At 35.6% G+C, this 24,473-nt stretch overlaps 1 protein-coding gene across 3 annotated transcripts in view; it reads right to left on the bottom strand.

Annotated features, from left to right (window-relative positions):
• rapgef1a (Rap guanine nucleotide exchange factor (GEF) 1a) overlaps window positions 1-24,473 on the bottom strand; it is a 65,588-nt gene that overhangs the window by 26,499 nt on the left and 14,616 nt on the right. For 2 of the 3 annotated variants that reach the window (XM_056463991.1, XM_056463993.1), the window contains exons 7-10: window positions 19,744-19,864; window positions 16,789-16,969; window positions 14,940-15,323; window positions 11,158-11,354 (exon numbers count right to left, since the gene is read on the bottom strand). In XM_056463991.1, coding sequence (XP_056319966.1) covers window positions 11,158-11,354; window positions 14,940-15,323; window positions 16,789-16,969; window positions 19,744-19,864 — 883 coding nt within the window. Of the gene's footprint in view, window positions 1-329; window positions 495-11,157; window positions 11,355-14,939; window positions 15,324-16,788; window positions 16,970-19,743; window positions 19,865-24,473 lie in introns of all 3 variants that reach the window. The other variant, XM_056463990.1, reaches the window with a different exon arrangement.

The following is a 24,473-nucleotide window of genomic DNA, read 5'->3' as shown; positions in this document are numbered from 1 at the left end:
TGAATTCTGTATTTAAACAGCTTTTAAAATTTTGTCACACAATAAAAAGCTAATGCCTCCTTTATCACAACTTTGCCTTTAATTTCAAATCTGTGATTTTTCATCTCACATTTCTGACGTTTCTTCTCAAAATTGGAAGTGTATAACTCTCTATTCTGAGTTTATCTCACAGTTCTTTACCTTGATTAAAAAAACAACAACAAAAAACTCATCATACATTCTTGTGCACCACTGCAAGTTCTGCTGTTAACTGAATATTAGACTTTAAAGAAGATATTAAAAGGTGAGGAATAAACATGTTAGATAGTGGAAAGGCAGCAGGGACTCACCGTAGGGACAGGCAGAGAGCCCTGGCGGTTCAGAGAGGAGTTAGATGCAGAAAGGCTGAGGGCGGACTCTGTCTCACCGGGCCCGGGCCCAGACACACACTGCTGCAGCTGACAAGACAGAGACGAGGAAGAGGAGGAGGAAGGAGACGCAGAGTGTGAGGAAGCCTAGGAGGAAAGAGGAGAGCGGAGGAAGGAAGAGAGAAAAGAGGCCAGAGATTCATCATGCACGGTGCAGATGTGAGCTGAATGGAGAAACAGACCAAGAAACTGGCATATTCAATTCAAATCAGTCCCTCCAGGATTTTATGATGCTATGATTGCACAATTGACAGCAAAATCAAGCAAAGCAACACTGCTGGAGATTTTATGTAGCCAGATGCATTGTGTGAACTGAATTGATCGTATTTTAATCTGGACAAAAACATGCCATACTGTTTTATTATTATTATACTTGATACATCAGACTTTAAATGACTCGAATGATACATAATGATAATACAGAGAGAAAGAAAATAGCTCAGTGTCTACTTAGCAAAAATAGCAACCCAGGCTCATTCTGAAAAAGTACCTCTATATACATTTCTGGAGAGCACCAAATATGTCCCAGGAGCTACGTTTTTTTGCAGTTTTTGTTTTTGCGAATCCACCAGAGGCCGCTATGTATGCTTTTTGAGATCTCAAATTTATCTCGCGAGTGCCATTCGCCCCTGCTGTTCTTGCGTAAATCCACCAGAGAACTCTGTTGACTGACTGACTGACCGATCAACTGACCCACCCTCCTCCTTCCCTAAACCCAACCAATAGTGTTTTCGAAAGCACCGACTGACCCACCCACCCGCTTCCCTAAACCCAACCAACGATTTTAAAAAGCAATCCAGAAAAAGAAAAGCCCTCGCCTGATTTTTACCAAGTTTTCAGATTTTACCACATTCTCACCCTGTTATTTACTTGTTTATTTTATTTTTTGGATTTTGTTTTTTTCTTTACCCGCTTTCTGGAACCGTTCCTCACCTGACTCAAACCCCGTCATCGTGATCAATTTCTCTCTGCATCTCAAGTCCATCGACGTACATGGCGCAATACTAGACAAACTGGTAACAGAAGGAAAGCCATCAACACGGAGGTAAGCGGTCAGCGCGAAAAGGAACGGCGTCACACTGCCCTGTAGCGTTCATTTTACAAATGAAATGCAGCCATATGTGCTTCTGACTACATAATTCGCAATCTCCAGAAATGTATATAGGGCTACATTTTCAGAATGAGCCTATGTTGAAGAGTAGCCATTTGGTATTATTTAGGGTGTTTTCAAAAGCTAAAATCAATCAATCAATCAATCAATCAATCTATCTATCTATCTATCTATCTATCTATCTATCTATCTATCTATCTATCTATCTATCTATCAAGAAGAAATAATAACACGTAATGTTATATAACTGCTTACAAATACTTGGGTATCTGGATTGATGACAAGCTTTTATTTAATGTTCACATTGCTAATCTGATTAGCTGAAACTGAAGCTTGGCTTTTATTTTAGAAATAAATCTAATTTTGCTTTTAATGCTAAAAAGTAACTTGTAGAAGCTACCTTTTTTTTTATCTGTGCTTGATTATGGTAATATATTATACATGCAAGTGGCATCTTCTATTCTTACAATACTTGATTCTGTATATCATGTTTCACTACGTTTTATTAAAAATGCAAAATCCCGTATACTCATCATTGCATTTCATATGAGATTTTATGTGGTGTTTATGTATTTTAAAATTGTTTTACTGCATGACTGTTAGCTTGGCCAGGTCTTACTTGTAAAATAGATTTTAAATCTCAATGAGACTTCCTAGTTAAATAATGGTAAAATAAAAAAAAATTGACAATAGGATACTAGATGAAATGCATATAAATAGTAATTTATTTATCTAAATCCCTAAATAATATCTTTAGTAATCATTCATTTTCTTTTCAGCTTTGTCCCTTTATTAATCTGGGGTCACCACTGCGGAATGAACCGCCAACTTTTCCAGTGTATGTTATACGCAGCGGATGCCCTTCCAGCTGCAACCCATCACTGGGAAACATCCATACACACTCAGTCACACACATACACTACAGACAATTTTAGCTTACCCAATTCAACTATAGTTTTAGAATTGCAAAGAATTCTAAAACATTGTAGTCAAAATGATCATATCAAAAAAATCATTAGATTAATAATTAAATATCATCTTCTATAAAGACATTTGGTAAATTTCCTACTGTAAATATATCAAAACTTAATGTTTAATTAGTAACATGCATTGCTAAGAACTTAATTTGTTCAACTTTAAATGCGATTTTCTTAATATTAAGTATTTTATATTCCAGATTTTCAAACATGTTGTATCTCAGCCTAATATGTTCCAATCCTAACAAACATCATGGAAAAATTATTTATTCAGATTTCAGATGATGTATAAAACTTGATTTCCAAACAATGGATTAGTTTTGTGGTAAAGGGTCACTGTTTTTTAAGTTTTATTTCCATACTGTAGAGTCCTTCATGAACAAAAAAAAAAGATCTGGAAAAAATCTTGAAGGGACAGACTTGATGTTTTAAAAAAAACGACCCTTGAGCCCTAAATGGACCTTATTTTCACTGTTAAATGTGATGTCTACTTAGACTCAGAATTAAGGCTACTGTAAAGCAGGAAAAAAGTGTCAAGTGAAAGAGTTGTACAGTGAAGGTGTAAAATAATGAGAGAGTAACGTTTCTGCTTTTAGCCTGGCAGCTGCTTGTACTTGCAAATCAGAGTGTGGGAACAAAAGCAGGAACTTACTAAGACTAAAAGCACAATTAAATGGCTAAATGTGTGTGTAATATAGATACTAGCACATAGGGCTACTTAATACCCGAGTACCTGAGCACAATACACTTATCAACAGACCTCTGTGAATCCTCCAGCTCAGTCACGTGGAATGAGAGGAAAAAAACAATGGAAACCAAGTCAGATGAAATGAGGTAGATGGGTTAGCAAGACAGAAATGAGAACAAAAGACAGAGCAACACAACATGTAGAAACAGCACTGAAATCAATCAATCAATCTACTGTATCTATCTATCTAAAAAATTGAGAACAATTTAAATGTATTATTAATTCTCTGAATATGCCATTATTGGGTGCACATGTTGAGTAAATTTACTATTTGTGTTTTTTTCCATGGTCTGTTGAAATTCTTGATTCTGATTTGCTGGAGGGTGTGCGTTATCTTCAAGGAGGCCTCCATGTTGTGCATTAAAATCCTTTAACGCACAGCAAGCCGTTGATTATCCCTTACATAAACTACTGGTAACATATATTCAAAATGTAAAATAAGAAAATGAGAATTTATTTGCAGAAAAACAAAAGACAAAAAGTCAATAAAATATTTCCTGTCTTCAAACCTTAAGTTTAAAAAATAAATAATAATAATAGTATTGCAGTTTTCTCAGTGGCTTTGGTGCATTTTTCACAACACTATTTACATTTGTGCAACAGTTAATGCATTTCTCTAAACAATTAGTCATATGTTCACATCATAGTAGCAGTTTCTCATTCCTTACAACACATTGCAAATGCTTTTAGACATGCATCAACTGCTTTCATACAACTCTCTGCTGTATTATAACATTATCATTTGCTCATGTCATGTCAGTCAAATTTAACTAAACTTGTGAATGCTGAATAGTCATTCCATATAAAACTAATAGTCCTCCTTTCATTACTTAAGTCATTACATACACAAATGGTGAAGTAGTTGTCAAAATCTGTCAAGCACATTTTATTTAAAAAATTTAAATCTTTTTTTTCCAGAAAATGTCTTCTAAATTGAACAATTTCATGAATGATTTACAGACCTGTGCATGTTATAGGTTCAGTTCCAATATGTACTGCAATTTTGTTTACAGTTGTGCACAGCTCTACCCAAAGGAAGTTTATGTTAGTTGTAAATAAGGGTGTGTTTATTCTTTTGCACAATGCTGTGAATAAATTAGAATTGTAAAAATAATATGCGGTAAAAATGTGAAACATGCATATTCAGTGTCTTGTACTCAAATACCTCCCTAAATTCAGTGATGTCCAACTTTACTGTAGTTTTCAAATGACTGTGTAAATAGTATATAGCGCTGTCTTGAGCATTTTCAGAAAGTGTCACTAAAATCTGATTTTTTGCATTGGAAAAATGTACAGAGTAAACTGTCATAATGAAAACATGACAAAGCCATTTGACTATCTTGTTCATGAACAGTGGTGTCAGGACTTGTCATCTTGATGACACTGACACTCTTATTGACATGAATACTTGCTTTTGAGGAATGAGCTATCCATTTTGAGCAAGTGACACACTTTTGCAGGTTATCAACCAGGTTTTGCAGTTTGTACTAATTGTTTTGAGAAATGTATGAACTGTTGTGCAAATGTAAATAGTGTTGTGAGAAATGCACCAAAGCCACTGAGAAAAACTGTAATAATAATAATATTAATAATAATAATATTCAAATAATATTAATTAGAATACACAAACACACCTAAATTTATCTAATTGCTATAAATCCTATACTCATAATAATTCTTTTAATATTTGTTGTATTTTATATCTAATATTTACATCTATATACATTTTTTTTTAGCCAACAAAAATTTTAAAACTTATGAGGTTCATCCTCTAACATTTTAACAATTAAATAGTCACTTTACTTTTTTGTAACCTCAATACTTGTGTGACTATGAACTGGTTATGTAAATTCTATTTTTACATGTTAAATTAGATGTCTTACAGCATTTTCTCATGGATGCTTAACTTTTTTTTTCTGATTTGACTCTGGGACCTTTTTGCATTTCATTATTCATTTGATGCATAAAAAAATTCTCATCCTATATTATATAATTCATAACTCAGCAAAACTGCATTACAGGATCACTAAAAACAAAGCAAGCTTTTGTTTTGAAATGTGTCAGAAAATTGACCAGGGACTCTGCTTAAAAAAAAAAAACAATCTTCATTTGCTTGTTTCTAATCTGCACAGCTAAAGCTGCTCCAAACAGAAATAGCACATTTCAAGGACGTTACATAATGATTTCACATCCTTTCTTTTTTTTCTGAATTTGAGTTCACATCTCCACTTTGTTAGATACTTTTTAGCTGAATAAATATCAGACATGTCCACACAACACACAATGACGAGAAAGATGAAGTAAGATTAGCTTTTACTGGCACAGCATGACACCGATCGCCCGAGGCAACACTTAAACTTCAGTCGACCATCAGAGAATGAATACTGTGCCCTAAGTAGAGCTGCCACTAATAACTATGTATACAGTTGAGCGCAAAATTATTAGCCCTCCTGTGCAGTATTTATTCTTTTCAAATATTTCTTAACAGATTAAAGCCATTTTCACAGTATGTTCTATAATATTTGTTTTTTTGCAGTAGGTTCTGTTTCTTTTGTCTTTGTTTTGAAAAAAAAAAAAACATTTTAAGGTCAATATTATTAGCCCCCTTAAGCAATATATATTTTTAATTGTCTACAGAACAAACCACTGTTATACAATAACTTGCCTAATAAACCTAATTAAGCTTTTAAATGTCACTTTAACCTGAATACTAGTATCCTAAAAAATATCTGGTAAAATATTATTTACTGTCATCATGGCAAAGATAAAAGAAATCAGTTATTAGAAATGAGTTATTAAAACTATTATGTTTAGAAATGTTGAAAAACATTTTCTGTTCATTAAACATAAATATAAAAATATATATTTTTTTAAATATAATGTAACATGAGGGATATTAATTATGACTTCAACTGTATATTGATTAATCTATTGATAATTTATTGATTATTTGACTAATCTAAATGAGTGATATGATTCAATATGAACAAAAAATATATAATTTTACATTTTTATATCCATAATTTGAGAAATTTAAAATCAGTTCATTTAACTTGCAATTTTGACATGTGTAGTGTGCAGTGCATCCGGAAAGTCTTCATAGCGCTTCACTTCCACTTTCCACATTTGTTTATGTGCCTTATTCCAAAATAGATTAATTTATTTCCTCAAAAATCTACACACAGTACCCCATAATGACAATTTGAAAAAAGATTTTTTTGAAATTGTTCAAATTTATTAAAAAAAAATAAATAAATAAATAAAAAAAATCACATGTACATAAGTATTCACAGCCTTTGCCGTGAAGCTCTAAATTGAGCTCAGGTACATTCTGATCATTCTTGAGATGTTTCAGCAGCTTAACTGGAGTTCATCTGTGGTAAATTCAGTTGATTAGACATGATTTGAAAAGGCATACACCTGTCTATATAAGGTCCCAGGGTTGACAGTGCATGTCAAAGCACAAACCAAGCATGAAGACAAAGGAATTATCTGGAGACTTCAGAGACAGGATTGTCTCAAGGCACAGGGCTGGGGAATGTTACAGAAAATATTTAGCTGCTCTGAAAGTTTCAATGAGCACAGTAGCCTCCATCATCCGTAAGTGGAAGATGTTTGGAACCATCAGGACTCTTACTAGAGTTGGCCGGGAAAAGGGCCTTAGTCAGGGAGTTGATCAATAACCGCTAAAATATCAATAAAGTGGCTTCACAACAACTAAGTGAATGTCTTTGAGTGGCCCAGCCAGAGCCCAGACCTAAATCCTATAGAAATTCTTTGAAGAGATCTGAAATGTCCGTACACCGTCCCCTCCCACCCATCATGATAGAGCTTGAGAGGTACTGCAAAGAGGAATGGGCAAAAATTCCCAAAGACATGTGTGCCAAGCTTGTGGCATCATATTTAAAAAGACTTGAGGCTGTAATTGCTGCCAAAAGTGCATCAACAAAGTATTGAGCAAAGGCTGTAAATACTTATGTACATGTGATTTTTCAGTTTTTTTATTTTTAATAAATTTGCAACAATTAAAAAAAATCAGATTGTCATTATGGGGTATTGTGTGTAGAATTTTAAGTAAATAAATTAATTTAATCCATTTTGGAATAAGGCTGTAAAATAAAAATAAAAAATGTGGAAAAAGCGCTATGAATACTTTCTGGATGCACTGTACCTTGAAAAAGAACACATGTAGATTTGTAGACAAGTAGACAAGATGTAAAATTAAGAGTAAAATAATAATAGTAATATAAACAAACCTCTAAGTGTAGGCTTAAGCATATTCTTATTCTGAATGGCAGTACTTTATATTCACATGTTCTTTAGGTCGTTTATGCAGCTAGCTACACAATGAAAAGTTCTTTAATATAGCACAAGAAAAAAAAAAACACTTCATGCAAACGCCAAAACAACACATAAAAAAAAAAAAACTAAAGCACTTTATGAAATAGGAAGGAAAGTCGGTCGTTAATGTGAATTTGTGGGAATCTCTCTTACAACGGTCTCACGTTTGTGATCCCAGACATCTTTATATCTGACTCCGAACACAAGACATCGCTTGTGTGTCTCCTGCGCACTCTGACGCCTCCAATATTTATTATGGAGGAAACAAAAAAAGAGCCACACTGGTTTAATTTTGCACAGAGGCTTTTAATTAAGTTGTTAACATTACCAGCGTTTGTGAACTGCGCTATATAAATGCATGTGATATTCCTTGCATTGGCTTTTGAACACAAATGTACAACATGTGCAATAGCCAATGTTAAACACATTGTATCCTAAACTGATATTTCTTTTATAAATCAAGATTTTTATTTTGATAATAGGTTCAAAACTGTATTATTATTAATATTAATATTTGAATAATGAAGGTCAAGTTAGAATAATATATATATAATAAGTTGATTAAAAATATCAGGGTATATACTAGTGTTGTCACGATAGGGGAATTCGGTACCAATCGATAATAACTTTTGAGCGCAGTTGAGCACATTCCTTGACTGCTGATTTCCCAGTGTGTTTACATGCTCAACAGAAATGACTGACTGACTACAGATACAGGGACTCTGGATCCTTTTAAAGCTGCGAAGATCAGCTGGTCTGTTTCTGAGCGGATATACGAGCAATCAGCTGATGAATTGACTGATCTTCACTGCTTTAAAATGATCTAGTGTTCCTGTACCTGTGTTTACACTCAGTAAACAGCGGTGTGTTTGGTGAACTGATGACTTTCACAGCAAATCACAGTCATTTCTGTTGAGCATGTGAACACAATGACAAATCAGCGCTATTTAAGAACATGCTCAACAGCGCTCAAATGTTAGCAGGAAATGGACGTTTTTAAAATTACAGTACCGATTGGTACCGAATTCCAGTATTGTGACAACACTAGTATATAGAGTAATCAGAGAATGTAATTCAATACATTTTAAGCTTTTTTAAGAATCTTTCCATACATTTTAAGACATCATCGCCACTTTAGGTTTTACAATGGGGACAATTTAACTTACAGTATATTTACTAAATACTGATTGTAAGAAAGCACATCTAAAGACTTTTAGCTTGTGATAACTTCTTTTCAAAGCAACAGAATTCAGAGGAAGTGAAAGAAGAACAAGCTGACTACCTCTATGAAAGTTTCAGAAGAGAAATACAACAACACAATTAGACCTGTAAAAAAAGCTATATGTAGGGCTTTAACAAACTCCTTTAAATCAATTAATGAAACTTTAGACTCCCATTTATTACAACTCAACATATTTATCTAGGACTGGGCCATAAAATCGGTATCGATATTTATTGACTGAACATCATTGTCAATATCAATAAAAAAAGATTTGGTATGTATTTTCGGCATGAAGCGCTGTAGTTTTATTAAATGTGGCTGCTGATTGTGCGCCCTGGAAGCAATGCCAATAAGCTGAGGGTGTCAGTTTGTCATTTCCAATGGAGGCGTGCCACTTGCACGACACGCACATGGGAGCAACGCACACATGTTGTGCAATTGGCACACACCTGAACCGCACATTTTCCAGCCGCACCTAGTTGAAAACATCTCAACCTTTCTGAATGCCGCGAGTGCGAGTAGAACAAATCAATCTGCTTCACACTTTGTATAGAATATACACATTTCAGTAAAGGCAGCCTAACTACCTCAGACAAACACAGCGCATCCAAACACTGCAGCGGTTGTTACTTTTCTCCCTAAACTTGTATCGAAACCATAGCAATGGTTTGTTCAATGTCATCCTCTGAGAAAACACTTGATGGTTGCCTAGTTACGAGACGCCAGGGAAGCGTGAAAAAAGTCCATTGTAAGTGGTCAAGGAATCCACGCGTGCGCTTGTCACTTCATGTCAGAATAATAACACATGCAAAAATGAGTGCTGTATAGCAGCAGTGAAGAGAGGGTACATAAAAAATAATGTAAGGTTGTCGCCAGAGTGGCTTTTTGGTTTCTTTTCCTGTGCATCCCAGCCAGCAGCCCATTAGAAAGATTGTTTTAGGATAGGGGGTAATATCGTCATACAACTTCACAATTTGTATTGTTGCAGCATGTATTTGAATAATGATGGTCGATTCCTTTACTTGAAAGCGCAGATTTTATGATAATAATTTGTGTTGTTGACAGAGTTTTACTGTATCATTATTTTTCACATCTTAAAGTTTGCTTTGATTGCTCAGTATTTACGCTTTACAATTGCACACACTTTGTAACTTTTTTTAAATCAAGTTTAAGAGTCTCTTTAACACTAATGTTTATCTAATTATAAAGAGATCAGATATTTTGTTTAAATATTTTAGTTTTTGACTAATAAAACTATTTGCCTTAGTAATGTTGGTAAATTAAAATAAAGTGGTGTAACAAAAAAAATCCTAATATTTCTAAATGTACTGTTAAAAATATTCAATAATTATCGATATCGAATGATATGAAACATGATTTCGTGATAATTTTTTTTGCAATATAGCCCAGTCCTACATTCATCTATAATGACACTGATGCACTGATCTTTAGTTTTTCATGTACGACTGCAGTTTTTTTTTACTAGAAATTGGCTAATTCCATATTTCAGAATTTCAGAGACCAGAAAAAAGTAAAATAAAATGAGTAGTGACTATTTTGTATAATATCTACTCTTTCACATGGTTAAGCAACAATTGCACTTTCACCATCATCATAATTGAAAAATTTAGTAATTTAAAATTATGATGTAAAAACAATCTGTTTTGTGAAATAATGCTACATAAACCTGCACTAAACTAAAACATTATTTATATACTGAATAAAAATGCTAATCCCAAAGGTGGCGCTTATAACAGCAGGAATAACAGTGTTGCCTTGGTTACTGCAGTAAACAAAGCAGCGTGATTTCAAATCTATCAGAATTTCATCACAGGCTACAGAATACACTTTACAAAATTGAATACCTTGCAAAATAACATTTAAAATTTTTTAAGGGGCCTTAAATTTCTCTAAACCGAATTACCTCTAAACCGAAATAAACATGTAAAGCTTGCAGTTTGTTACTTCCGCCTAAATGGATCAATGGTTGTATTCACGTCAACTCATACTTCAGCATCTGACATGCCCCGCCCCCTTCAAGACGCTTCACATTTGATGCGCTCTATTCAACCACTCTCACTGGCAGAGCGGTGATAAAACAAAATGGGGGAGGAGCTACACTATGTCCCACCCTCTCTTCGTGTTTCAGTTGAGATTACGTCAAACATGCAAACAAGCATTTCATGGGACCTTTAAGACCCTGCGGACACCCTGATTTATTGCGGTCGACTCAGTTGATTATATCGACCAATCGCGGCAGCCCTAGCCATAAGCAACACTGTCTGTAACTAGAAAATAAACATTGCATCAACATTGAGGGCAGGTGTGAATATAAGTGATTGAGCTCTCACCAGTTGTCTTTGTTTTGGGGGCAGTGCTGGAGGAGGAAGGGTGTCATCACTGCTGCTGAAGGAGTCGCTGAGGCCGTATACTTCCTGAAAACGCTTCCTATTGCGCTGCTCATAAATGCTTTCACTTTGGGGCGTCTGGTAGAAAACGGAAGGCAGCGGCTCTGAATAGTCCTCCATGAACTGCATGTATTTCAGGACTGCGGGTAGACGGGGGAAAACATAAATAGGTTAAATAGGCACACAGGTCGACAGGTGCTAAAAACCAGTACGTGCTTTAAGAAGGGGAAAGGTTATGATGTCAAGAGGCTCGGAAACTACGGTGTGAATTCACACTTTTACTTTACGAGTCAATTGTGTGGGGGGTTAGCAATTTTGTTTTGGATATTTTGAAGAAATTTATTTGGTAATTTTCACATTTTGTATGCATTATGAAAATTAAGATGTATTGTCATTATTAGACTAGAATTAATTTGCATAACACAGTTAGCATATGCATGTATGAATCAAAAGTTTGTAGAAAAAAAAAAGTCAAAATATCTGTAATATCCAAAAGGATGACAAGAAATGCAATATAGAGCTATGGAAAATATTAAAACATTCTCAGTTACTCTAGATTTACTTCACAAGTGATGTTATCATTTTATTATTCATTCATTCCCTTTTCAGCTTAGACCCTTTATTAATCTGGGGTCGCCACAGCGGAATGAACCACCAACTTATCCAGCATATGTTTTTTTGTGCAGCGGATGCCCTTCCAGCTACAACCCATCACTGGGAAACATCCATAAACACTCATTCATGCAAATACACTACTGACAATTTAGCTTACCCAATTCACCTATAGGTGAATTGGGTAACATACACCTGTATGTATACACTTATTTTCTAAAAGGTTCAAATTGCCATATTAGCAGCTAGTGGCTACTTTGCAGCAGGATCAATAAAAACATAATAATAACTTCATATTTCAAATAAAAAATTATACAGAATAATTAAATATTTCATTATAGGTGTCCATTTCACATTATTTCAAATATATAGCAAACGCAAACCGCACATGTAAATGCAGTGACTGCAATCCTAAGCCAATGTTAAAGTGTAAAGAGCGCAGCATCCCCCGTGTGGCCTCACATCAACTCCTCTATCAATCCTCACAGTTGATTTGTGGATTATGACATGATTCAGTGGCTCCTCCCCTGCAAACAACAGTCTTTCAGCACGAGCTCATTTCCTGCCAGTTTGGGTGAGGCCTTGAGCTGCATTGAGCCAGAGATTTCTCCAACAAAGCCTTTATTCCATCTGACCTCACACTGCAGCTGACATCACCGTTTCCCAACACTGAGAGGCTTTACAGATGAAAAACTAGTGAAAAACGGGCTTTGCCATATACTGCGTCACACAGCGCGCATATTTCACAAGGAATTCAGCGAACTGTGCAAACAGCTTAGTCTTAAGACAAACAGAAATGTGAGGCAAATTTTCGTCTCATTGTCTGCTATTACTACTGTTGATATTCCACGTTGTCTAATTATTGGTTTATTTGGGGTCCTCCCAACTGGCCACACTTTACCCTCTCAATTTGCAGACTTTGCTGCCTTCTTAACCCTTCTGGCTAGGCGGTTAATTCTTCTGAACTAGAAGGGTCCTCACTTTCCTTCTCACACTTGGATAAGAAATATTTTTTATTTTATGAAATTAGAGAAAATTAGGTACTCTCTTCACCGACCTGTCCAAACTCTTCAGCTTGACCCTGTTCTTTCTGATTGGGTCCCCACCCACAACTTCCAGCTTGGTACTGGATACTAGTTCTGGTCAGCACATTGTAGACCTGTAGTTTCTGTATGTTTTTTTTGTTATTGGTAATTTTGTAATTTTGTTTGGTAATTATGTTTTTTGTTGTCATTTATTTTGTATTTTTTTGTAATAATAATAATAATAATAACAATAATAATAATAATCAGTTATATGTTTTTTTTGTCATTTATTATGTAATTTTTTGTAATAATAATAATAATATTATTATTATTAATCAGTTTCATTTGCATGTTTATCACAATATGGAAGAAAATGTCAATATGTCAGTGCAACTTTAATTATTCAATTATTAAATTATTCAACAATTCAAAAAATGTAGTTTACAATCTTGTACTCATGAGAGGATGAAGACATATATTTGTAATTTAAAAAAAATAATTGTCAAGTTTTATTATTATTAGTTTATTTAGTAACATTTTTATTCATGGATGAATTATTCATAAAAACATCACATCCTTCAGAATGTTTTTTTCCTACCTTAGATTTTTTTTTTTTTTTTTTCTAAAACGTTCAAAATTTGATATATATCGATATAGACAAAAACATATTACATACTAATAACTTCAATAATAACTTCATTTCAATTGAAAATGATGAAGAATATATATATATATATATATATATATATATATATATATATATATATATATATATTCTTATATAGAATTCATTAATTAAAATTACAAAATGATACATAAAAAAATTTGATAGAATTTTTCAGTTCAGTTTGTGATAAATAACTTCTAATTCTTCCTGGTGATGCATTTTTAAAAACATCCAAGTGCTTTGAGTATATAAATCTTGTCTACAAGTTTTTTAAATTTCACATTCTAATAAAATGTGTTTTATGGTGAGAGAGGCCTGACAGTGATTACACATTGGTGGTACAGTACATTCTTTTTCAATAAAATCATTGATTTCATGGAATTTTTTATTTGTACAATTGTCTAGGTTTTAAGATGCGTTAACTTCTACACAAGTCTAAGGCTCTGGGAAATTTGTTTCATTCATTCATTCATTTTGTTTTCGGCTTAGTCCCTTTATAAATTCAGGGGTCGCCACAGCGGAATGAACCGCCAACTTATCCAGCACGTTTTACACAGCGGATGCCCTTCCTGCTGCAACCCAACACTGGAAAACACCCATACACACTCATTCACACACATACATAACAGCCAATTTAGCTTATTCAATTCACTTATAGTGCATGTCTTTGGACTGTGAGGGAAACCGAAGCACCCGGAGGAAACCCACGCAGATACGGGGAGAACATGCAAACTCCACATAGAAATGCTAACTAACCCAGCCGAGCCTCAAACCAGCGACCTTCTTGGTGTGAGGCGATTGTGCTACCCACTGCACCACCGTGATGGCGAAATAAGTTTGCTTTTTTCCTAATTTACATTTCAGGAGTTCACACTTAGATATTGCTTGATACTAATAGCAGGTTTGGCATGCTGTCCCGGGAGAGAACCCTGCACTTAGAGATCAGGGATCAGGTAGTTCTCAAGAGCTCCCCCTGGTAAAAGAGAAAAAAGGGGGAGATAGGGTGGATGGGGGGGATTCTTTAAAAATGAAGATAAGAGAAGTAACGTGAAACGGACTATTTATTGTAGATTTGGATTAATCTGATTGGTTTATTGATAATTGTGGATGAGAGACCAGCTCATCACATGCTCCTCTCGAAATTAGTTTATCAAACTTCATTTCATTTGTTTCCAAACTCTGTTATTTCAGTTTAAATTATTCATAACTTCTTTTTTCTGTACCTCTACATTTTTGGCTGTATTTGCATTTCTTGGCACAAAACAGAACCGAAAGTTGTCATTACAGTAGACTGAAGGGGAAATAAAAGGGAAGGAACCAGAATTGAAGACTTTCACCAAAACATGTTGTACTTCCAACTAGACAGGTCTCTGTAACCCAGTGATTTGCAATCCTCTAACAACCCAATTCTTTATACTCACTATGGCGACTCTTCTTCTCCGGCAGGGGCGGGGGGCTCTGTGGGATCTGTGTGTTCTCACTGGGACCGAAGTTCCCCATAAATACTCCAGGGTTTGAGGGTGGGACTGCACTGAAGAGCGGGAAGGGTGGAGTGTGCATGTCCTCATCTGGAACATTGTCATATTGAGAGTAGAGTCGTTCCACTGGAGGAAGAGGGGGCCGCCGTTCCTTCTTCGGGAGGGCAGGCGGCATCGACTGGAGCTGGACTGGGAATGAGGACGATTCGTGGAGAGATTCGGGAAGGGGGCTCAGACAACCCCCAGTGTGTGCATGAGGGATCTGCTCAGTGCTGGACAGGTCTTGATGCAAGAAGTCATAGTCAGGGTCGTAGCTCTCTGCTGTGTCTGAGTAAACCAGGAGAAAAGACAGAGAAGATTAAAATCATTATTTCATTAAACAGCTATTGGGGCAAGCAAGAAACAAGGGTTGGGTATCGATTCAAATGGCCAGATTTGATTCATTTTCACAAGCTCTTGATTCAGTTTGATTCAACTTTCGTTCAATTTTCGATTCAAGGAATAAAGATATAATACAAATGCTATTGATATTTCTACGATGAGCAGTAAGCACCATTTCAGGTGCATAGGTCATATCGCATCATCTCACATGCTGATAGTGATATATATCACAATATGGTACCACTTCTGTAAATTCAATTAATATCTATCTATCCATCCATCTATCTATCTATCCATCCATCCATCCATCCATCCATCCATCCATCCATCCATCTATCTATCCATCCGTCTATCCATGCATCCATCCATCCATCCATTCATCATATTTTTAAAGTAGATACTCAGAAACGTACCCATTCATATTTCTCGCTTCAGGAGAAAGGTTTGATTGAAATAACTTACAAAATAAATATTAATAAATTACACATTTTAAAAACGTAGTATATACAGTAATCAGAGAGTGAAATTCAATTCCTTTTAAGACCTTTTTTAAGACTTTCCAAACATTTTAGGTCCTTTTAACCACTTTAGGTTTCAACCGGAAACATTGGCAACATTTTCACTTGCAGTATATTTACTAAATATTAACGTACGAAACTAATCATAAACTAAAACATTATTCATATACTGAATAACAATCTATTAAATCTAGCTAATTCAGCAGGTTGGCGCTTATAGAACTGTAGAAATAACGATGTTGCCTTGGTTACTGCAGTAAACAAAGCAGCATATATTTTTGATTTTATTGATTTCAAAAACTACACAGCATCCTGATATTCGCAGATTTAATTCAGGCTAACATTAGCATACAATCATACTTTGCATAATCAAAAATTAGATAAAATGTAATACCTTGCAAAATAGCATTTAAGACTTTTTAATACTTTTTAAGGGCCTTAAATTTCTCTACATTGATTTATCAACTTTTAATACTTTTTAAGACCCTGCGGACACCCTGAAAAAGTCACGATTAAACAAAAATAAAAAATAAATAAATCACTAAATAAAACTCAAATAGTAAACATTGTACTTTTAAGACTGCAATTTTCTAACAATTCTGTTATTCACATTTCTGTCTGCATCCCCTAATTGCAATCATACAAAATGATGAAAAAGAAAACTATGTATTTTTGACCGCACTAAATAAATGATAGGGCATAATATGAAACAATAGACTTTTCATTTTATCCATACAATATACAGTGCATCCGGAAACTATTCATAGCGCTTTACTTTTTTCACATTTTTTTATGTCACAGCCTTATTCCAAAATGGATTAAATTTATTTATTTCCTCAAAATCCTACACACAATACTCCAGCTTCTGCGGCATTGTTTGAAACGTATCTCACCTAGAGTCTCACAGCTGGTGTTACGAGAGCACTGTCCACTGTCCTGGTCAAGAGAGGACAGCTGTTCATCTGACTTGCTCAATATGCCGATGCTGCCACATGGGGACAGTCGTGGCGATTCTCCTCCATAGGAGTGACTGCCTCCAGAAAAACGCCTTTGTAAGGCATCTGCTTCATACTCCTGAAAATAAGAACAGTCAACCTTGAAAGACAATCAAACATTAAATAAAGGGGAGTCTCATGTTGCTTTGGACCCAAAGACTTTCATTTTATTGGTAAAAACAGCTCACATTTCATTCAAAACATGTTTATGCTCCATGGAAAATGGGAGGATTAGTAAAAAAAAAATAAAATACAGTATCCTTTTAAAAAATGTCCAAGTTACTGAGAACTGAGTGACCTTATAATACATCAGGTTTCTGAAGAATTCTGAATGGTTACTTAAGAACAGCTCATGGGAAAAAGAATGCAAGACCTCGAGTCACAGCAGTTAGTCAGTTTCTATCAGTTTTCACAATTTTCTAACCCAAAACGGGTACTAATGAGGTTTAAAGCCCTAACTTGTGAATTAGAACAAAATCTAAATATGAAGAAAAAAATTGAATTAAAAACATAATATAAGATTCAAAAAAGAAAATTATATATAATAGTAATTTAGTAGTTTAAAGTTGATCAATAATGTTTTTCAAAATTGTGTCAGGACAAGAATAGACGCTTTATATATATTTTAATTTAATACTATCCGCTTGTTAAGTTGTGACATATTGGTGAGGTATGAAGTACGGTTACTGGGTCCAAGCCGCTACTCCTTTGAATTGAGAAAATACTCGTTTATGACCACTTTTTAGCCATAGTCATTAGTCATACCTGCAACACATAAAAGTTATTTTTTTATTTTTTTTCTGGGCTCTGGCATCACAGACACCAAAATTGTAACAATTTAGTAAAAATTAATCACTTTCTGGCCAACTGATATTAGGCATGTTTATATATATTGCGATCATGATTTTTGAAAGTATTACATCGCTTTGTAAACGTTTATTATTACCATTTGATGAGCATCCCGAAACAGTTTGATATAGCACTTGGACCCAGAAGCCATTTCGCATGACGTCACACTTAATAAGCGGAAATACAATTTTAAAACACTTTTAAAAAAAATAAATAAATAAAATAAATCATTTTAATCACAGTCGTAGCCAAATGTTGAGAATGACACAAATATGAGTTTTCACTCATTTGAAGTTTGCTGCTAAACTGATTTTAGAACTTTGTTTCAATTGTTTCTGTGATGTACTGAAATATAGTTACAAGCACTTTATATGTTTCAAAGGCTTTTATCGACAATTACATGACATTTATGTAAAGAGTCAGTATTTGCAGTGCTGGCTCTTCTTTTTCAGAACCTCTGCAATTCGACTGGGCATGCTCTCAATCAACTTCTGGGCCAAATCCTAACTGATAGCAACCCATTCTTACATAATCACTTCTTGGAGTTACTTCTGTCAGAATTAGTGGGTTTTTGTTTGTCCACCCGCCTCTTGAGGATTGACCACAAGTTCTCAATGGAATTAGGATCTGGGGAGTTTACAGGCCATGGACCCAAAATTTCAACGTTTTGGTCTCCGAGCCACTTAGACATCACTTTTGCCTTATGGCACGGTGCTCCATCGTGCTGGAAAATGCATTGTTCTTCACCAAACTGTTGTTGGATTGTTGGAAGAAGTTGCTGTTGGAGGCTGTTTTGGTACCATTCTTTATTCATGGCTGTGTTTTTGGGCAAAATTTTGAGTGAGCTCACTCCCTGAAAAGCAATCCCACACATGAATGGTCTCAGGATGCTTTATTGTTGGCATGACACTGATGGTAGCGCTCACCTTTTCTTCTCTGGACAAGCATTTTTCCAGATGCCCCAAACAATCGGAAAGGGGCTTCATCAGAGAATATGACTTTTGCCCCAGTCCTCAGCAGACATTCGCCACACTTTTTGCAGAAGATTAATCTGTCCATGATGTTTTTTTTGGAGATAGGTGGCTTCTTTGCTGCCCTTCATGACACCAGGGCATCTTCCAAAAGTCTTCGCCTTACTGTGTGTGCAGATGCGCTCACACCTGCCTGCTGCCATTCCCAGGCAAGCTCTGCACTGGCGGCACTCCGATCTTGCAGCTGAATCCTCTTTAGGAGACGATCCTGGCGCTTGCTGGCCTTTCTTGTACAACCTGAAGCCTTCTTAACAAGAATTGAACCTCTTTGCTTGAAGTTCTAGATGATCCTATAAATTGTTGATTTAGGTGCAATCTTAGTAGCCACAGTATCCTTGCCTGTAAAGCCATTTTTATGCAACGCAATGATGGCTGCACGCATTTCTTTGCAGGTAACCATGGCTAACAATGGAAAAGCAATGATTTCAAGCATCACCCTCCTTTTAACATGTTAAGTCTGCCATTCTAACCCAATCAGCTTGACATAATGATCTCCAGCCTTGTGCTCTTCAACATTCTCACCTGAGTTAACATGACGATTACTGAAATGATCTCAGCAGGTCCTTTAATGACAGCAATGAAATGCAGTGGAAAGTTTTTTTCAGGATTAAGTTAATTTTCATGGCAAAGAAGGACTATGCAATTCATCTGACCACTCTTTGAAACATTCTGAAGTATATGCAAATTGCTATTATAAAAATTTAAGCAGCAACTTTGCCAATTTCCAATATTTATGTAATTCTCAAAACTTTCGGCCACGACTGTACAATTAAGAGTCGAGTGTTTTAAACCCCAATTACATTTTTGAGAAATAAAAAACATTACCTCAAACAATGACCTCTTAATTAAACCAAATTAATTACGAACCGTTATTAAAGAATAATTTTAGGAGGGACTTAACATGTCATTTAAGGCTTACATGAACTTTAAAGCAGCAGGATAAAGCGATGAAGCATCAAGATCAAATTCTCACCTGTCGACAGATACCAATAGGAAGACTTGATCCACTTGTGGTGCGACTCATTGGTGCAACCACAGCAATCCTGGTGGGAGATGGTGCCGACTGACGCTTCTTTGGAGGGAGAGCCGGTGGACTGCAATGAAAGCGTTTATTTGTCAAACTGATTAACTGTAGCCAGAGGCGTTGCTAGACATTAAGCTCTTCTGTTGTCTTCGACTTGACACATGGCAGAGAATTAGGTTTATTAAGTCTTACCTCACTGACTCCCTTTACTTCATACAAAAAACCTATCAGGAGGCATGCTTAGCAAGATCACCATCATCATACTGTTTAAACTTTAGTTTTGCCGACTTGCAAAACAAAGAAAAAAGGTTGTTACGCCGGTTTTACAACGCAGGAGCGGCGCGTGAGCAGCCATTTTTTTTGGCGTGCATGTTAACTACCGGGACTCGCACCGGGAAAAGAGCAGCACGTGCGAGAGGCGCGCGGGTTCTCTGCGCACACGCTTATGTTTGCTTTTTGATTAAACTACATTGCTTTCACTAGTGTTGGTTCGGCTGCACATAGTGAATAACGTCTTTATTTTGGAATTATCATTCTTATTAAATACACGAATAAGTAAAAGTGTAAAGTAAATAAAAGTAAATCATATCTTAAAGCATTTACTGGGGCACTGTAAATAAGTCTTATTCAAACTGTCAATCAGACACATTGAGTTTAAAGTACACATGAAATCAAAACTAACTGTATTTATTTTCTTAGCTTACATTGCTAGTTTTGTGTTGAACAATTCATCTGGACATGTCATTATGAAAAAAAAAAAGTTTGTCCTTGTAATTTTGAATTACAATCTGAAAATACACGTCATATATGTATTCAGTTAAATTCTCAGATTATGTCAGTCTGAGGTATTGGCCATGGTTAACATATTTAGCCAGGCCTGACACCTGTCAGTTTTGTGACCAAACAGAAATGGTAAGGAGGATGAGTCTGATATGTTGTAATAACCCTCCCGAAATCCTTTTCGCGATCTTTCTGAATGAAATGCCTACTTACTACACCCAATCGGTCCACCGAAGAAAAAAAAATAGCTATGCCCACTGTTTTCTCATTTAACATTCTGTTTCTCTAGGAACTGTGAAAAAAAAGGTCACAGCTTCCGGTTCAAGCAGACTTTAAGTAAGATTGTAAACAATCCTAAGTCATCAGGACCATTTTTAGCAAAGCGAAAGTGGAATCCATCTCTGGGACCAAGAAAACCACAACTTCATATATCAGTCAGTCTGGTTAGCTGCTCCGCCGTCCCCAAAACAGCTGCTAGCAGTGAAGTCATGCAACCCAGCGACTAGCAGAAGAACTGACTCATAGTGAATGTAGAGTACGTCTGGCTGACATTTGCAAATACAGATTATCTTCTGAATAACCAGTCTCAGCATGCCAGGTCAGACAGATTTTCTTGACATATTAAATTGTTTCAGCAGGCAAGAAATGAGATTAAATCAGGTACTGGCTATGAAAGGAAGCTATTAAACACCTGGAAGACCTGCCTTAGTCTTAACACGGTCATTTATTTGAGCGGTCTGATGGATGGAAACCAACTCAGGGCTGCTGGTAAAAGGATAAGACACATTTTCAGCTGTGAGCTGAGCGAATTTGGCCATGAAAGCATCTACATGCCATTTTAGTGAGCTAACTGTGATCTGGGACGCTCGTGCTGCACTGACCACTGCAAACAGGCAATTACAAAACACATTAACACTCCTTTAAAATCTCTATTTTACATCATCATTTTATTTTATAAATATTTAATTAAACAGTTAGAATTTAACATTTTTCTTATTAAGCTTAAACCCATATTCTACCTGAGGAGATACATTTCAGGCAATGTAAAAAAAATAAAGTGTTTTGGGTGTTACCATGTTTTTACCATGGTGTTATTTTGTTTACCCCTTTGAAAGTAGGGATGCAATGGTTCTCGCTAAAAAACATATCGTCACGTTGTTCTCCCACGGTTCAGTGCCCCCTGTGATCCGCGGTTCAGAATATGCATTATTAATACTGATTTGCTAATAAAAAACTACTGCAACAAAGCAGTTTTGCCTGTGAACGCTTTCGATTACCTTTCCCATCATTGCACGTGCAAAGACATCTCCAATCACCTCTTAGTATGCAAATCTGTTTATTATGCATTTTTGAGTCTCTTTGCACTGTGAGGCTTAATCAAGTTAATGAATGATGTAACATGTCTTTTAAAGTATTTCCATGAGAAACTGTGAGCTGCAAGGGTAAAAGTGTACATAAAAATGTGTTGCTAACACACGTCAACAAAAATTCATATGGTCAGGTTGCCACATTAAGAAATTAAAATAATGTGGTTGAGATGTTTTACACCACAATACAAGTTTGACTTCATGTTCTTATTCATTTAGCATGTCTATTTTAAAAAGCAGCTTGTTCTAACAGCAAGATAAACGCTGCTTTAGTTCAGTTTCAAATTAATGTATGCTAAATGGATAGTTTACTCAAAAATGAAATATTTCTGTTTATTTACTCATCTAAATGTATTTTTTAGTTGAACATTATTCCATTTATTTATTTATTTAATTATTTATTTAGTATACTGGCTTTGGGGGCTTTACAAGGACAATTTGTTTTTATAATTACAATTACTATGACTGAGGTAATAAAACATTGAGGTTGTTTATGGGAACATGCCTTTTGTCCTTATAATTCAAAATGCTTAAAAATCATACTTAATGGCGTCTTTTGACATTCAAAACTTGCCACAAGTTTCCTCTGAGGGTTGGGTTTAGGGGTAAGGGTGGGGAAAGTCAAAGTCAAGTCAAAGTCAGCTTTACTGTCAATTCAACCACATGTACAGGAGAATAGAAGTTGCATTACTCTTAGACCGTAGGTGCATAACAGATTATATTAATACAAAAGGAAGAATTTAAAAAAGAAATTACAATAAATACACTTACACATATAATATAATCTAAAAATATAAGTAAAAATAAAAAGGGTAAACAATACGGTTACATTTAAGGGTACATGGCAAAGAGTGCAAACCAGAGTTGTGCAGATGTAACAGTATATACTGCCATATAATAGAGCCATATAATAAATGTTTTTTACTGCATAAATTACATTACACCAATGGAGAGTCTTCGTGAACCACCAATACCAACATTTAAAGGGCAGCTATTTACCCCTTTTTCAAGATTTAAGGGTGCTTTCACATCTGTGGTTTGGTTCATTTGGTCCGGACCAAGGACAACAAATGATACATTGTAGCATTTTTCTGCCATTCTTGGGTCCTTTTCACACTACACGGATTGCTTTGGTCCAAACCAGTTGAAAAGAACCAAAATGCAGTCATGTGACAAAATCCATAAAACTCATTGGCCAGATGTTATTGAACGTATTTCCTAAACTGCTTTTCGATTGGTCAGATTTAACGTACGGGAAAATGCCAATGGAACTCCCACAAGTAAACAAACCAGCAGACACTTTTTACTATGGAGGGATGACTGCGCTGGCTGATTGTATACCTGGTCATAGTACACTATATAGTTTGTATACATCACTTTAGACAAACTATACATTCCGAGAATGAAGCGCAGCTGCGGCTGGAAAAGTGAGGCCGCAGAGTGTGCCTCAATCTCCACTTCGGCTGCGTCAGATAAACAGCACAGTGACAGAGATAAATGAAGTAGATCCTACGTAACGTCTGCGAGACATTATACAGTAAGAACTTTCCCAATGATTATTTGATGTATGTGTTGTAGAGTTAATTCAAGCCTTTCTGCACTGATGAGTCCACAAAGTTCACACACACAGCAGACACGTTTAACTTTGCACTGTTTTTGCACAGCAAATGTGACAGGATACATGTTAATATCCACTGCTGTGTGGATATCCGTATATCCGCAAAATATATTTTTTATGATCGTACTGAGATGCGGCTTTGGTGATGAATTACAGTGATTTTTACCATCTATATTTTATTAAACATGCACTGTTTTAAAACATTTTAAACTTGTAAAGCTCATTCTTGATCACATTTGATGATTGATGATCACAATGAGCTGAGCAGATCTTTTAATCCTGGTTGCTTTACGCACGTCCTGTCTTGTTGATATAATTATACTTGTTATTGCAAAGACATGTTAATACGCAGCTGTCAATCAATTCGGTGGGCGGGGAAACCGCAATTCTATGTCACGTTGTGGTGGGCCTCAAAATTGGAGGGATTTGGATCTTATTATGTCAGGAAATTTAAAAAAAGAGATTGTCTTCATATGACTCCAATATGACTGTGGAAACCCTATTCCTACACACAATTCTGTCCAAACAGCTTACAAAAGATGATTTTCATCATAGGTGCCATTTAAGTTGGGACGAAATGAAGGGATCATGTGGAACCCAGCATTTTTTTTACAGTGAATCAAGTTGGCTCTAAATTATATCCCTCCAAAAAAAAAAAAACAACAGCAGCAGCAATAGCACCAAGCTGCAGAGTGAACAGACCAGGTGGCAGGATAAACTTGGCATCAAATTAATCTCCAACAAAAAGCTCACATATCAGAGACACAGACTGGAAGCAGGCCAAAATGGAAATGCCAGCAAATAATTCAAGGCACAAAGCGAACTCTCTTTTATGCCAGCAGCACAACTTAATCCTCTCGTCTAGACTTGGTATCAGAATATCCCTTCTCGCCGCTTCTCTCTCTCTATCTTTC

Source organism: Danio aesculapii, chromosome 8 (genome assembly GCF_903798145.1).
Source record: "Danio aesculapii chromosome 8, fDanAes4.1, whole genome shotgun sequence".
Lineage (NCBI taxonomy): Eukaryota > Metazoa > Chordata > Actinopteri > Cypriniformes > Danionidae > Danio > Danio aesculapii.
This window is presented reverse-complemented; position numbering and strand designations above follow the sequence as displayed.